Source organism: Triturus cristatus, chromosome 11 (genome assembly GCF_964204655.1).
Source record: "Triturus cristatus chromosome 11, aTriCri1.1, whole genome shotgun sequence".
Classification (NCBI taxonomy): domain Eukaryota; kingdom Metazoa; phylum Chordata; class Amphibia; order Caudata; family Salamandridae; genus Triturus; species Triturus cristatus.
The window spans coordinates 867,686,703-867,702,998 of record NC_140594.1 but is presented as its reverse complement, the minus strand read 5'-3'; the positions used below and the strand labels follow the sequence as shown (position 1 = coordinate 867,702,998).

The window sequence follows — 16,296 nt, the reverse complement described above, 5'->3', positions numbered from 1 at the left end:
GTCAAAACTTCGCCGGTTGGCCCCAGTCGAGACCGAAAACATCCTTCAGAAGCCCCGCCTCCAGGCTCTGATCCGAAGAAAAGGGACAAGCCTTCCGGTAGCTCAGGACTGAGCAAACCTCATGTAATTGTCCCACCGGCGCCTTCGGCACCGAACCCAAAGGAACACTCTGCTCTGAAATCGGCTCAGACACCTTCCACCACCACAACAGCCCCGAAAACCCCGAGGCCCGTTGATAAGCCGGCTTCCAACGTTTCCAAGCCTAAAGATCCGGCTTCGGCTCCGAAACCAGAATCCTCGGCACCGAAACAGAAGCCTAAGGACTCTAATACGCCTCCTAAGGCCAAAGACCATAAGGATCAACCGCAGCCTCGCCCGGAACCGAAAAAAAATGGCACCGACGGTGGTTCCCCAGGAACAAGAACTTTTTCACCCAGATCCTATCGATCCAAGGCAGAAAAAGATTTATATAAACCCAAAAACAGGACATGTTACGGCTGTGCCATGTAAAAAGAGGAAACAGGACATACCACCTGCTCCACTTCCTGCACAGAAGGACTCTGCCACATTACCTATGCCTCCTTCTCCTATACTGCCTTCTAACCCACCTCCTCTGCCTAAACCGCCCTTACCTCTAACATCTCCACCACATACACCACCTCAAGATGATGATGATCGGGGGGGGGTGATCCGAATGACCCGTCCACGGATCCAGTTACCTCACCACTAGATGATAGGGCATATCCTATCCCAACAGTTCTACCAGACCCACAGCCATATCCCTCAAAACCATCTCCCCAGATGATCACCTTGGGTTTGGACAGTTATTAAATAAGGCTGCACTTTATCATGGTGTCACAATGCACTCAGATGCACCAGAGGAAGACTTCCTCTTAGATACATTTGAAAAATCCCAAAAGTCAGTGCAAATCTTACCAATGATCAAAGGAGTCATTAAGCATGCCCCAGAAGTATTTAAAGATCCTGTACGTGCCAGGTTTCTTAACCCTAGAATAGATCAGAAATATAGGCCTGCCCCTGAAGATCCTATTTACGTCAAAGGTCGGTTGCATTTAGATTCTCTAGTCGTTTCCAATGCTAGAAAGCGCGCCAACTCCCAGACCTCCGGGGATGCGCCTCCCCCCTGATAAGGAATCCAAATTGCTAGAAGCTTCTGGCAAAAGGGTAGCGGCACAGGCGGCCAACACACAAGCACTGCTGGCACGATATGACAGGGCACATTATGACCAGCTGGAAAACCTATTGCAGCATTTGCCTGACCAGTATAAAACCCAGGCAAATGACCTTATCCAAGAGGGCAAGCTAATTTCAAATGCGTCAATTAAATGTGCACTTGACGCAGCAGACACTGCCTCTAGATCAATCAACACCAGTGTGCTCCTTAGACGACATGCCTGGCTACGCATTTCAGGCTTTAAGCAGGAGATCCAAACTACCATACTCAGTCAACCGTTCAACCAAGAACAGCTTTTTGGCCCGGCTGTGGACACTGCGCTTGAAAAAATGAAAAAGGGCACAGACTGCTAAGTCCATGGGAGCATTACAGTCTCCACAAACACGTGGCTCCTTTTGTCGCTCCTTCTATAGATGAGCCTCCAAAAACATGGGCGCAGACACCTCATCTTCATTTAAAGCTACTACACAAACATCCCCCAGTAGAGGATATTTTAGAGGCGAATACAGAGGAAACAACAATAAAGTAAGAGGTCGAGGTAATAACACTCTCACCTCCCCCGCGACAAAACAGTGACTTTCCTCCGCTCCCCCCAGACCATTCCACTCCGGTCGGGGGCAGATTAACACAGATCCTACCTGTCTGGAATTCTATCACAACAGACAGGTGGGCAAGACAAATTATCCAGTATGGTTACTGCCTGGAACACACATACCACCCAAACAGCGTCCAATGTCCGCAGACCATCTTACGCTCCTCAAACAAGAGGTTCTCTCACTGCTTCAAAAGCACGCGATAGAACTAGTTCCCTTGGAGCATCAAGGAACAGGGGTCTACTCACTGTACTTCCTAATACCCAAAAAGGACAGGACTCTAAGACCAATACTCGACCTTAGACCCCTAAATCTGTATATACACTCAGATAATTTCCATATGATCACTCTTCAGCAAGTGCTCCCGCTGCTGCAACAAGGAGATTTCCTTGCTACACTAGATCTCAAGGACTCCTACTTCCACATTCCCATACATCCTGCTCACAGGAAGTACCTAAGGTTTGTAGTCCACTGACAGCACTACCAGTCCTTCCATTCGGAGTGACCACCGCACCCAGAGTATTCACGAAATATCTTGCGGTAGTAGCAGCACATCTCAGAAGACAACAAATTCATGTCTTCCCATATCTAGACGACTGGCTAATAAAAGCAAAGTCATTCCAACAATGTGTTCTACACACACACCAAACCATCCAAATGTTACCCAACTTAGGGTTCACAATCAACTACACCAAGTCGCATCTCCAGCCCTCTCATATACACCAATATCTAGGAGCCACAATAAACACCTCCACAGCGCATCCCAGTCCAGCCAGGATAGCCAGTATACAAACTCTTATTACAAAATTTCAAGACCAACACTCTCTTCCAGCCAGAGTGTTCATGCAACTCATAGGCATGATGGCATCTTGCATCTTCATTGTGCCTTATGCGAGACTCCAAATGCGTGCCGTACAGGAATGTCTAGCACGTCAGTGGAACCAGGCTTAAGGACAACTTACAGATCTGGTGTTTGTGGACAGCCGCACACATCGCTCTCTACAGTGTTGGAACATAAACTTGTCCAAAGGGCAGCCGTTCATCGAGCCTCTTCCACAGATAGTGCTGACGACAGACGCATCACTCACAGGATGGGGAGCCCATCTCCTCGGACACACACCTCAGGGCAAATGGACCCCTCAACAAAAAGTGCTCCATAGCAATCACCTAGAACTGCTGGCAGTATTCCTAGCTCTAAAATCCTTCCAACTACATGTACAGAACAAGGCTGTCCTCATCCGGACGGACAACATGATAGCCATGTATTACATACAAAAACAAGGAGGCACACATTCTCTGCAGCTGTCTCAGCTCGTACAGAACATTTGGAGATGGGCCATTCCTCAGAACATATACCTACTGGCAGACCACCTTCCAGGAATTCACAATCAGATTGCGGATCTGTTAAGTCGACTGACACAACAGATTCTTGAGTGGGAACTACATCCCCAAGTTCTATTACCCATTTTTCAAATGTGGGGCCAACCAGACATCGAGCTGTTCGCCACACATGAAAATGCAAAATGCCCAAACTTCGCCGCCAGGTTCCCACATCCGCAGTCGAAAGGCAATGCGATATGGATGAGCTGGTCAGGCAGATTTGCGTACGCTTTTCCGCCACTCCCACTGATTCCACCAGTGGTACACAAGCTCAGGCAACAATCTCTCAAACTGATCCTAGTAGCTCCCACATGGGCACGCCAACCGTGGTACACAACACTATTGGAACTCTCACTAGTTCCACACCAAAAACTACGTCTCTCCCCGTCCTCAATAACCCAGAACTATGGAGAGATCAGCCATCTAGATCCAGGTCAACTGAATCTGACGATCTGGCTCCTGAAGTCCTAGAGTTCGGTTACCTTAACCTTCCACCGAACTGCATGAACATTATCAAAGAAGCCAGAAGACCTACTACTAGAGCTTGCTATGCTGCAAAATGGAAAAGATTTGCCATTTACTGCGCGAACAGCCATATACACCCACTGGATGCCTCCATCCAGAACATCATTTGCTACTTACTACATTTGCAAAGATGTAACTTAGCATACTCATCCATACGTCTGCATCTAGCAGCTCTTGCAGCTTACTTACAAAACCGACAACACTTGTTACTTTTTAGAGTACCTGCAATCAAAGCTTTCATGGAAGGACTTAAAAAGAATTATCCCTCCCAGATTACCACCCTCTCCGGTGTGGAATCTAAACATTGTTCTTACTAGGCTCATGGGACCACCATTTGAACCTCTACATAAATGCGAACTGCAGTTCTTTACATGGAAAGTAGCTTTCCTTATTGCAATCACATCTCTCAGAAGAGTAAGTGAGATCCAAGCTTTAACCATACAAGAACCATTCTTACAATTACATTGTAACAATGTGGTTCTAAGGACAAATCCAAAATTCCTTCCAAAAGTCACATCTCCTTTTCATCTTAACCAGTCAGTGGAGTTACCAGTCTTCTTTCCAAACCCTGACTCCATAGCAGAGAGGGCTCTTCACAACTTAGATGTTAAAAGAGCCCTTCTTTAATACATTGACAGAACTAAATCTTTTCGCAAAACAAAACAATTGTTTGTAGCTTTCTCTCCACCACATAAGGGTAACCCCATCTCCAAATCTGGGATTGCAAGGTGGATAGTTAAATGTATCCAAATATGCCACCAAAAAGCTAATAGCGCATTAATAGTTCCCCCTAGAGCGCATGCCACACGCAAACTAGGGGCTTCCATGGCATTCTTAGGGAACATTCCCTTAGACATTTGTAAGGCAGCCACATGGTCTACAACATACACCTTCACTAAACGCTATTGTGTTGACGTGCACGCAAAGCAACAAGCTTCTGTGGGCCAAGCTGTCCTTAAAACTTTATTTCACACTACTGCAACCGATACAGGTGACCACCGCTAGGGGAGATAATGCTGTATAGTCTGCTAGTGTGTGATCTGCAGCTCATATGCCTCGAACGGGAAATGCTACTTACCAGTATGCATCTGTTCTTGGCATGTAGAGCTGCAGATCCACACACGCCCACCCACCTCCCCAGAACCTGTATCTGTTCCAGTTCTATCTTACTTGGATATACACACATGGGCATCTCCTTTTCTTGTACTAACTCCATCATTTCCCATCATGGTGCAAAACAATCTAAGGATGGAGTCGATGCCCATGCGCACTATCGTCCAAGGGAGGAGTCGCCTATCTTGTGACTACAAAGACTTCTTCCAAGACAACAGCAAGGTGCAAGCATCCGAGCCCAACACCAGATAGCGATCTACTATGCTAGTGTGTGGATCTGCAGCTCTCCATGCCAAGAACAGATGCATACTGGTAAGTAGCATTTCCCTTTCTATTTCTAAGGAATTATGCAATCTGCTACCAAAAATATTTTGTAAATTTGATCTGTATATTGTATTTCTGTTAACAGACCATGAGAAAGTTGCAGTGAAAGCTGGTAAGGTAGAAACTGAAGTGAAAAGATTGCATAAGCTTATCATTGATATCAACAATCACAAACTTAAAGCTCAACAAGACAAAGTAGACAAAGTAAACAAAGAAATAGACGAGTGTACTTCTGCCATTACGAAAGCTCAAGTGGCAATAAAGACTGCAAGCAGGTAAATTGAATGTCTCCCTTTTCCTTTTTTACATGTAATAAATCATGATTCCTCATTTTCTAAATGTATATTTACTATACAACCTTTTAATGCAGTGGTAAAGCTCATATAAGTCACTGTATAGTGAGATGTGCAAATGTTAAATATAAACTATTCTCAATAGTTTTTATACTCTTTGTTGAATGTAATTGGTTTTATCTGAAGGTTTCAGGACTACATTAGCACTCTTTAGTTTGCAAAGCTAGCCCATTACAATTCTCTTTGCAAGCATGCCTAAAATCCATCTTATTAAAGGGCTGTTTGAAAATGTTAGAAAGGGCACCTTTTGACATGGTTAGTCCCCGCTTTTTGCCTGGACTTGATGTGGTTTTAACTGTAGTGCACAGGGTCCCTGACAACTAGGTCCCCTGTGTCAGTGCTTCTTCCCCATGACATAGCCACAATTGATACCTCTGCACCCCCTGTAGGTCCCTAGTAAATGGTATCCTGAGTACCAAGGGCCTGGGACCCCCCCCCCCCTCTCTCCTTCCTCACTAGGACCATGTGTGAGAAAGTGGCTCTGTATATACTGTTCCCTAATAGGTACAGGGTGTACAGAGTCCACAGTCCCCCAGAGGCTGATAGAGGTCAAAGTTAGGTATGACCTTACTCTCAAAAGTGGTAGCTTGGTCGAGCAGTAAGGCAGTACCAGAGGACAGTGTAAAGCATTTATTGTACACACTCAGTCAGCAAATGGTTTCACACACTCAATAACTGAACTCTAGGCCAATGGTTTATATATATAAAATATATGCTTGTTTTATTGAGAATGAGAGGTTGAATATAAATACTTTTGTCTTAAGCAATAAATTTGTGTAAACAGTCACAGTTGGTTGCAATAAACAATCCTATTTCCTAAACATAACAGTGCATTGAGCTCAATGGTAAATTCAGGTTATTTGTAATAAATTACTTTCCAGATTACTTTTGGAATTCCAGGTCTGGCTCCTAGAACCAGCCTTGGGTCAGTATTCAGAATCAAGTGATGAAAGTCGACTTAATAACTGTAATGATTTTTAAATAATATTTAGCTATTTCAAAAGTTAGCACTTAGAAAATATTTCAAAGAAAACATTCAATGGATCTCTATGGCAAGAAATTCAAATTGCAGGTAGATTACTTTATCGTTACTTTAGTAATCCAGGACTGGGTACCTAGACCCAGGACTGGGGTCCTTGTCAAAAACAGGTAAGTAATTTCGTTTGCAGAAATGGTACGATTTTAAAAGAATATTTCAAATTTGCAAAAAAAGACACTTAGAAGAAATTTCACAGAAAAGCAGACAATGGTTTCCTATGGGAGAAAAATGAGTTAGAGGTAAGTATAGTTGTGAACACTTTTCAGGGTCAGGGCTGGGCACCAAGATCCAGCACTGGGAGCTCACCTAGGAGCAGGTGAGTAAATTCGTTTTTGTCACTTGGCTGATTTTTGGTGAATTTTTGCAGTTTTGAAAAGTTCACACTTAGAAGATTTTTGAAGAAAAAGCCAGTCAATGTTACCCTATGAGGAAAATGAAGTTAGCGGTTTAAGGGTAAGTACTCGACTGGCAGAGTTGAAATTCCGGGCATGGACTCAGGGGTCCCCCAGTGTCAGGTAGGTACAGTTGGTTCACCCTCAGTGGTTTCAGGACGGCCGGGTGCAGAGAGAGTTAGGCCCAATGTTATCCTATGAGGGATAGGGGGGCCTTGGTTGGTAGCTGCTGTCTGGCAAGCCACGCGGCTGTGGGAGCTGGGCTCCTGGTCACTTACTCAGGGCAAGTGGGGAAGTAGGTTAGTGTAGAGAGGGCACTGCCAGGGCCACTCGGGCGGCTGGGTGCAGGGTGCTTTTGAGCCTTCGGGCGCTCAATGGAAATCAATGGGAATGTTCCAGTTTGGAAAAAGGCTGCAGGCTCGGGGACGAGGATGTTTCAGGTGCCACCACCACTCCGAGAGGTAAGTTGGGTAGTTGTAGGTTAGGTGGGTACCCCGGGATTGGGCACAGGGGGCCGCAGGGCGCCGGGGTGCCTTTTGACGTCGGGAATCTTACCCTCTGGTTGATCGCGGTTGGGGTGGCACTTGGTTCTGAGGCTGCAGGCTTCTTCCGGGATGTCGAGGGGGGTCCTTGGGTGCCGGACTCGGGGTCACAGTCGCCGTGGGGTCGTCCTCAGGGTCTTTGTCCACTCCGGCACTGGCCAGGCTTGGCTGGTGCAGAGTGTGTTGGGTCCGCGGTTCCGGGCTGCTGCCAGGGATTAAAAATAGGTTTCTTGAGTAGAGCCTCTACTCATGGGAGTCCCAGGGGCTTAGAGCCAAAAGGTAGCCAGGTCCTCCGGGGTTGGTGAGGTTGCTGGCCACGAGAGATGCCGCGCTGGTGCAGGTTCGAGAGTCGACAGGCCGGTAGGGCTGGGGCCTAAGCAGTTGGTGTCTTCTTCTCTTTTTAGCAGCTGCAGGGCAGGTCTTTGTTCTTCTTGCTCTTCTTGTAATTTTCTATCTGGAATCTAAGGAAGGAAGGTTCAGGGTGCCCCTAAACACTAGATTTAGGGGCGTTACAGGTAGGTGAAGGCCAGGGACCAATGGGTCCTTGTCCTGGGGTGGGTACACCCCCTATCCTGCCTCTCTCCTGTGGGAGGGGGGCAGTAGCCTAATCCTGATAGGGTAGGGCCTCCCATCTTCAAGATGGCGAGAGCCCGGAGATGTGCTTCACCTCGCCTCCCCCACCTGAGGGGTGGGGTGGGCAGGCTGGCACATCCCCTGTCCTTGTATGGGGTTTCCGGCCAAGCTTCCCGCCAGAGTGGGGGGTTGCAGTGGCCTGGGAAAACTCCAAATGGCGGCCTGCCTTTGAAGCTTCCCTTTGCTCATCCTGGGGGAGGAGATTTCTCACCTCACCCAGGATGTGCATTGTTGCAGGCCCGGGAGAGCAGGGGCTCTCCCACCCAGGGGTCCAGCAACGTGTCTGCTGTGTGGCAGCCTGGGCAGCCTCAGAGCAGACGTGGATTGTAAGTTAGCTGTAAGGGGGCATCTCTAAGATGCCCTCTGGGGTGCTTAGTACATTGAACCCACACTGATGCCAGTGTAGGATTTAATGTGCTGAGAAGTTTGATACCAAACTTCCCAGGCTTCAGTGTTGCCAATATGGTGCTGTGGAGCTCGTGTTTGACAAGCTCTCAGCACCATGTACTCTTAAATGACAGCACTGCACTTACAGTGCCCAGGAATGGACCCGGGTACTGTAGGGGCACAGGGCTCCTGCTCCTGTGCCCACACCATAGGCGTAATGCACCCAGCTAGAGGGGTGGCTGACATATGCCTTGGCAGTGTAGGTGATGGGCATGGTACACAGTGATGTGTGCCATGTCGACTCTTTGTTTTGTCCTGCACCCAGACACTCAGCCTGCAAGGGCAGTGTGTGTGTAAGGGTACAGGGCCTCTGAGGGTGGCACAATGAGTGCTGCAGCCCTTAGAGGCCTTCCCTGGTCACAAGGCCCTGGGTACCTAGGGTGCCATTTACTAGGGGCTGACATGTGGCTAGGGTTTGCCAATTTGGAGTTTGTGTGGTTTAAGGAAGGAACATAGGCCCTGGGCACCTGATTGGCAGGAACCCAGGGTACACTCAATCGAAGTACATTCAGCAATTTAGCAAAAAGTGGGGGCATACCATGCAAGAAAGAGGGCACTTTCTCACACCATGCTACTGCCCTTGCAATTTGTATGCCTTGTGAGGTGAAAAGCCAAGTTGACATGGCACCCTGCCTGGGTACCATGCTAGCCAGAACTGCCTGTAGGTATAGGCAAGTCACCCCTTTAGCAGGCTTTACAGCCCTAAAGCAGAGTGTACTATACCACAGGTGAGGGTATATCTGCCAGAGTAGATGTGTCCCTACAATACTTGCGTCTATTCTTAAATATTGTAAGTGCCAGGGAAGCAAGATAGAGTGCATGGGCTGGAAGCTCGACAACTCTTGTTCCCCAGCACCATGATGGCTTCACTGAAACCAGGAGTGTTTGGTACCAAATAGCTCCTTGTAATAAATGCACACTGATGCCAGTGTGATTTACTAAAACATGTACTCGGAGGGCACCTCAGAGGTGCCATCTGAAAACCTACTGACCCTGGTGTGGGCACTGACTGATGTTAGGCAGTTGGCAAAAAACATGCACATGTTTCTGGACACCTGGATGGAGAGTCTCTGCTCTCTGGGACCAGTAACCATGCCCATCCTGGGCAGAGGTGTGTCCGCTCCTCCCCAGGGTGAGCCAGTGCTCGAAGGGGAAGCTTCAAAGGCCTGCTGCCTTAGTAATACAACCTCTGACCTCTGCTGCTAGCAGCTGATGGCAGCCCCCAGTTTACATCCCCACTTTGGGGAGGAAAACCTAGAAGGATAGGTGTGCCCACCTCTGCCAACCCCATCCTTAAGGTGGGAGAGTCAAGGTAAAGCATATCTTTCAATCACTGCAATCTTGAAGATAGGGGGACCCCTCCAATCAAGACTAGGTTAATGCCGCCTCCCACAAGAGGGTGGCATAATTGAGGGTGTAGTCACCCCAGATAAGGTACCCATTGGCCCTACTTACTACTCCCCTAAAATGCCCAATCTAGTATTTAGGTGGCTCCCCCAGTCGTACAGGCTAGATATGCGATGACCTAAGAAGACATCCCTGCAGAGAAGACAGAAGAGCACGACGTCCTTGTCCCCAGCCCTACCGGCCTGTGTCCAGCTTCCACGAACCTGCAGCCTGTCTTGCAGCCAGCGACCTCTGAAAACCCTGGGAGGACTGCTGCCTTCGAAAAAGAGTCAAATCTCCTGAGGACAGAGGCCCTGCCAGAAGAACTCCACTAAAAGGACTTTGTATCCAGGCGGATCCGTGTCTCCCGCCCACTCTGCACCCCACGGCCCGAGTCTGAGTGGCTCACCTGCCAAGTTGTCTCCCCAGCAATCCTGACCTAGAGTCCAGCGGTGGTTGACCTCTCCTGACCTCCACAACTGCACCTGCAGTGTGAATCCAGAGGCTCCCCATGACCGCGACCGGCTCTGGTAAGAAGACTGATGTCAAAAGGCACCCCTGCACCCAAAGCATCTGGGCCTTGCTGAGCTGAACCGACAGTGCCCTTACGACCCCCTACATCTTTAGTTACCTCTGCTGCTGTTGGTCTCTGTTAAATTAGACAAACACTGTGAAGTTTGTAGACTTGTTTATTTCAAGATAGCACCACCAACAGATGCTTCCAGCTCATCCAGTCTTCAGTCTCTAACTACCTACACACAGGCATCTCTATGGAGACTGGAATGTTGAAGCGAACAGAACTTCAGCAATAACAATTCTAGGCATATGCAACTATTACAACACATCCACTATACTAATATGAAAAGAAACAAAAGCAAATAGGAAAAAGAAAGCATTAATAAGATAAGAGATAAAAACGATTAAGATACGTTCAGATCAAAATCTTTAAAACTTGCAGGAACACGATGTGATATTTGCGGAAATCTTCTAGATTGAACCACACCAGAGTTGGGTAAACCAGAAGCAGGTGGAGAACAATCAAAACGTGGAGAAGGTGAAGACCTAACACCACTGAATTTTACGAGTCTAGACATATTCCACTTACAACCATTCTGCATGGTTATACCATTTTTATAAATGGAAGTAATCACGAATGGACCCATAAATTCAGTAACACCTTTTTTGTGCAACCTAGGTTTCTTGACTAAGACCCACTCACCAATATTGCAGATTTTGATTTTTGCCGAATTCTTTGAATCATACCGTTCCTTGTATTACCTTTGATGAGATTAAATTCTGGATTCTACCTCCTTTTTATCCAAGGGAATAACATTTTGCGGAGGTAAAAATCCCGGATTCAATTTAGAGTGAGCTTGTCTCCCTTGCAACACTTGGAAAGGAGAATTTTGCATGATATGATTGACAGTAGTACGGTGAGCCCACCAAGTATCACTCAATACATCTTTGAGAGGAGTCTTAGTATCTAAAGCTCTTTGTACACAACTTTTAACAACACGATTGATACGTTCAGCAAGACCATTGGCCTGTGGAGACTAAAGAGCTGTTTTGAGATGCATAATTCCAAGGTCATCCAGAAAATTCCTCATATCACTGGAAACAAATTGTACTCCATTGTCTGTGATAAGACATTTGGGAATGCCTTCACACGCAAACTCATCTTTTAGAAAGTCAAGGATAACTTTTGTGTTAACTGTACTCACACTTAGTAGAGACCCATTTGGAGGTGTAATCTACTAAGAGAATCACAAATCTTTCTGATGGTGTTAACAAGTCAAAGGGACCCATGAGATCTAAACCCAATTTTGTCCATGGTTGACTAGGAACCTCAACAGGTGATAAAGGAGCAGTACTAACAACTTTAGATTTGTCATTGGAAGAACATTGGTGACAATCCTTGACTACCTTCTCAACCTGATAATCCATACATGGCCACCAATACCTCTCACGTAGCCGTGTCTTAGTAAGATTCCTTCCTAGGTGTCCCGCGTGAGCAAGATTAATTAATTTAGATCTCCGATTTAAAGGACGTATTTAACCTTTCCCCATGCATCAGACCATCATGTAATAGTTAACTCATCTTTAACTGACCAAAAAGGCATAAGTTTAGAATCAATACCTTTACTGTGCGTAGGCCAACCTTTTATTACAAATTCTTTAACAAGCGGAAACCGACTCATGAGATTTGGCTTCTACCCATTCTTCTTGAGTGATGGCTGATTCTCTAACCCAATAGACACTGATGGACTCAACATCAGCATAATCCTCCTGAACTTGTAAGGGTAATCTGGAAAGACAATCAGCAGTTTTGTTAGAGGAACCAGGAAGATATTGTACCTGAAAATTCAATTCCTCCAGACTTTCACTCCATCTTTTTAATCTTGGGTTTAATCTTTCACTCTCCATACAGGAGAACACCTGCACAAGAGGGCGATTATCAGATCGTACAATAAAAGGGTTTCCCCAAAGGTAAAATTTAAAGTGTCGAATAGCCCACACAATTACAAGTGCCTCTCTATGCATGAATACTGATGGTCCGCTTTTTTTTAATGCTTTTGAAGCAAATGCAGCTACCTTCTCCCCACCAGCATCAACTTGTGTTGAGTACAGCACCCCGACCAGATAGACTAACATCAGTGGTGAGCAGAGTTTTTTTGTTTTTGTTTTTTTTTAGCATCAAAATGGCCAAGGCTGGGTAATTGGCTGATTGCCTGTTTGGCAGAAGAAAAAGCATCACTACAATCCTTATTCCATTCAAATCGGGTTCCCTTCTTTAATAGATTCCTAATTGATTCTACAACCGATACAAAGCCCTTGATGAATTTTGTGTAATTCAGCTAATCCAAGGAAGGATATAACTTGTTCCTTATCACAGGGAGTAGGTGCATCAACAATACTTTTCGCCAGTTCAAGTTTTGGTTGAATGCCCTCTCCTGAAATTACATGGCCAAGGTATGTAACAGAGGATACCCCAATTTTGCATTTGTTTAACAGTGAGACCCTTGTCAGATAATCTCCCCAGAACCATCCTCAATATGGTGTCGTGCTCACTGTTATCTTTACCATAAACAAGAATATCATCTTGATAAAAAATGATATTCGACATATCACCTATGACCATCTTCATAATCCGTTGAAAACATGCTGAGGCCTAACCGAAAGGCATTCTGACAAAACGGAACACCCCTAACAGTGTTACGAAAGACGTCAGATGTTTTGAGTCTTGATGATACACCAAAGACAAGTCGAGTACAGAGAAAACCTTAGCTCCATTGAGCATGGTGATTGATTCAGCAATATTGGGGAGAGGCTCCACCCATATCCATTTGTTTAAACTTCTGTGGTCCACACACATGCGAATACTCTTTCCACCATCCTTAGGGGCCAAAACCACCGGGGGCCAACCATTCAGATGACTCAATTTCTTCAATTACATTTAAACCAATCCATCTGTCAAGCTCAGCTTTTAGGGGAGTCATCATCGTATTTGGAACTTTCCTAACCTTATGTACACATGGCACCGCATTTTGCTTAAGGACAATGCGATGCTCAAAGTCCTTCAACAGCCCAGCTTATCCGTAAAAACTTGAGGTAATTCATCAAAGAATCTGTTGGAGCTAGAATTATGATCAATTAGCATGACTTGGTCAGAAGGTATAAGAGCATTGGGATTAAGGATTATACCCAAGTCCCTTTGATGCCTTGTTCCCAAAAGATTGTCGCCCGATGTGCCACATATATCTTACCAATGGTTTCTCTGCCTTTGAAATGTATTCTCATAGCAGTGTAACCAGAAACATGAATACGTGTTCCCCCATAACTGACAGGGTTAATATCTGGCGCAAGCAACTGAATATCTGGAAAAGTTTTGTTCCACATTTCGTTGCCAATCATTGTGAAGGGAGAACCTGAATCCGCCAATACAGCAAAACAAATTCCCCCAATTTCAATGTCACATTCAGGCATGAATATAGGATCAGCATCAACTACTCCATCACTTCTTACATTAGATACGATCATTCTTGGATTGACAGATATAGTTTCAAGACTGTGAACTTTCCTAGAAGACCTACAGACCTAATGACCTTTTATACCACATTTGAGTCAAGTAGCAGATTTTGCATAACAATTAGGAAAGTTAGAAGAGTGATTAACACTTCCACAACGATAACACTTGATTTTTCCGCGTTCAATGTGGATTTTCGTTTTAGCGGTTTGAATAACTTTACAGATATTGTCTCCTCCAGAAGTTTGTTGGACTTCGAGATTAGAAACTGCGTGAATATTACTAGGAGTAAGAGCACTGTCTGTGGAAGTCTTATGTTCTTTCATTTCCTTCACCCATCCTGACGTGTTCTCCACATCTTCTACAATTGAAATAGCTTCCTTCAGGGAGGGATTTTTTGACAAAAGCTTCTCTTGTACTCTAGAACTATTTGTACATCTTACTAATTGATCAAAATTAATGATTCAGTTAATTCGCCAAATTCCCAAGTTCGAGCTAGTGTCTTTAAAGATGCCACATCATTTCCAACTTTTTCATTTGGTTCTTGAATCCTCATGAACAATTTCTTTCAAGAACAACATTTATGCGTGGACCAAAATAATTTTCTAACATTTTCATAGACATCTCAAAGAAATCAGAAGGTTCACCAGGTCCTTCACTAATAGGTAGTTCATCAGTGCTATCATATATAAATATTGCGACACTCAACACCTAAATTATGGAGCAGTATTGCTTGTTTCCTAATAGCTGAGAACCTTTCTCCTCCAATTGCTACTAAATAATAATCAAAATTATTTTTCCATCAATTCCATGGAAGTAAAGGCTCACCTTTTTTGCTGAGAAATGCAGGAGGTTGACTCTTTGAAAAAAAAATAACCGAACAAAAATAAAGATTGGTTTGAATTACGCATGTCTAATATTAAAAAGCAGTCTGTTATATGCAAAAACTACATTAGGGAAGGTTGCGTGTAAATAGCTGAAAATCTCCGTTGATGTAAGTTTAAGGTGTTGTTATGGAAACATTAACAAAAAAAATGGCCGCACGTTGATGCGTGAAATGACATCAAACATGTGATGACGAAAGATGCTTGGTTCAAGAAGGCTGAGGCTCGAGCAGAGTGAACGCGAGTGAAGAACAGGCGCCGGTCACTCGCAAGCTGGCAAGATTTAAAGGTAAACAAAATAAAGTTAACCGCTGTAGCCAAATAGTAAGACTCGTGCGCCTGAGTCTCACACACAGCGTTTCTTTTAACAGCAGTATTATTCGTAGAAATGAACAAAGCTATCTTCACGCAGTCAGCAGGTTACAGTTTCTTTGAAAGCGCATGCCAAAGTCACATTACACAACATTACTCACTGTTGCGAAGAGACAATGTCCGCTTACCTGTTTTAAGGCAAAGTCGCATGTCACTCTGTGTGAGCAAATCACCACATAGCTACTGTCCAATTTAACGATACAATTAGCGGTGAATTACGATGTTGCTCCACACTCAACGCTGGTAATGGCAAAAATATAAATTCCGCTGGTTTTCTGGGAATTGGTGGTGCGCAGGCTTGTCCCCTTCAAGCTTTGTCTCGTCGCCAGTGTTAAATTAGACAACCACTGTGAAGTTTGTAGACTTGTTTATTTCAAGATAGCACCACCAACAGATGCTTCCAGCTCATCCAGTCTTCAGTATCAAACTGCCTACACACAGGCATCTCTATGGAGACTGGAATGTTGGATCGAGCAGAACTTCAGCAATAACAATTCTAGGAATGTGCAACTATTACAACAGTCTCCCTGCTGAAACTGCCGGTGCCATGCCTTCAGCCTGTTTGTCAACAACAGAATCCTCATTGAAGAGCATTGGGTGCCCAACCCTAAAATTGCACCCTACACTGGGCCGCCCCCTGTGCTGTTGGTTGTGTGTTTGGTGCACCTTTTTGGCCCCTCATGTGCTTCTCCTAACCCCCAAAGCTTGGCCTCCGCAACCGATCTACTTACCAGCAAGCAGTGTGGCTTCGAGCACCCCCAGTCTCCATTGAAACACATTGAGTGGAACACCGATTTTGACCTCCGCACCCTGGTGCTCCTGTGCCACTGGTGGAGCAGTTTTGGTACTCACCTGCCCCTTGCTGACCTTTGTCCCCTAGACTTTTAAGGGTGATACATACCTGTATAATTGCAATATCGATTTCCCCTTAGGATAGCATTGAATGGTTCATAAATTGCACTGTCTGCAAACTGAGGAGTATTTTTTATTTAAATACACACTTGCTTTATTGCGAAGATCTTGATCTTAAAGTACAAACAAAACTTAGATTTCTGGAATTGGTGTGGATTTCCTTTTCGAGTCTTGTCCATTAT

At 45.2% G+C, this 16,296-nt stretch overlaps 1 protein-coding gene across 3 annotated transcripts in view; it reads left to right on the top strand.

Annotated features, from left to right (window-relative positions):
* Positions 1-16,296, top strand: part of SMC4 (structural maintenance of chromosomes 4) — a 910,253-nt gene that overhangs the window by 620,172 nt on the left and 273,785 nt on the right. For all 3 annotated transcript variants that reach the window (XM_085634717.1, XM_085634719.1, XM_085634718.1), the window contains exon 18: positions 5,216-5,405. In XM_085634717.1, the coding sequence (XP_085490843.1) occupies positions 5,216-5,405 (190 nt within the window). The remainder of the gene's footprint in view (positions 1-5,215; positions 5,406-16,296) is intronic.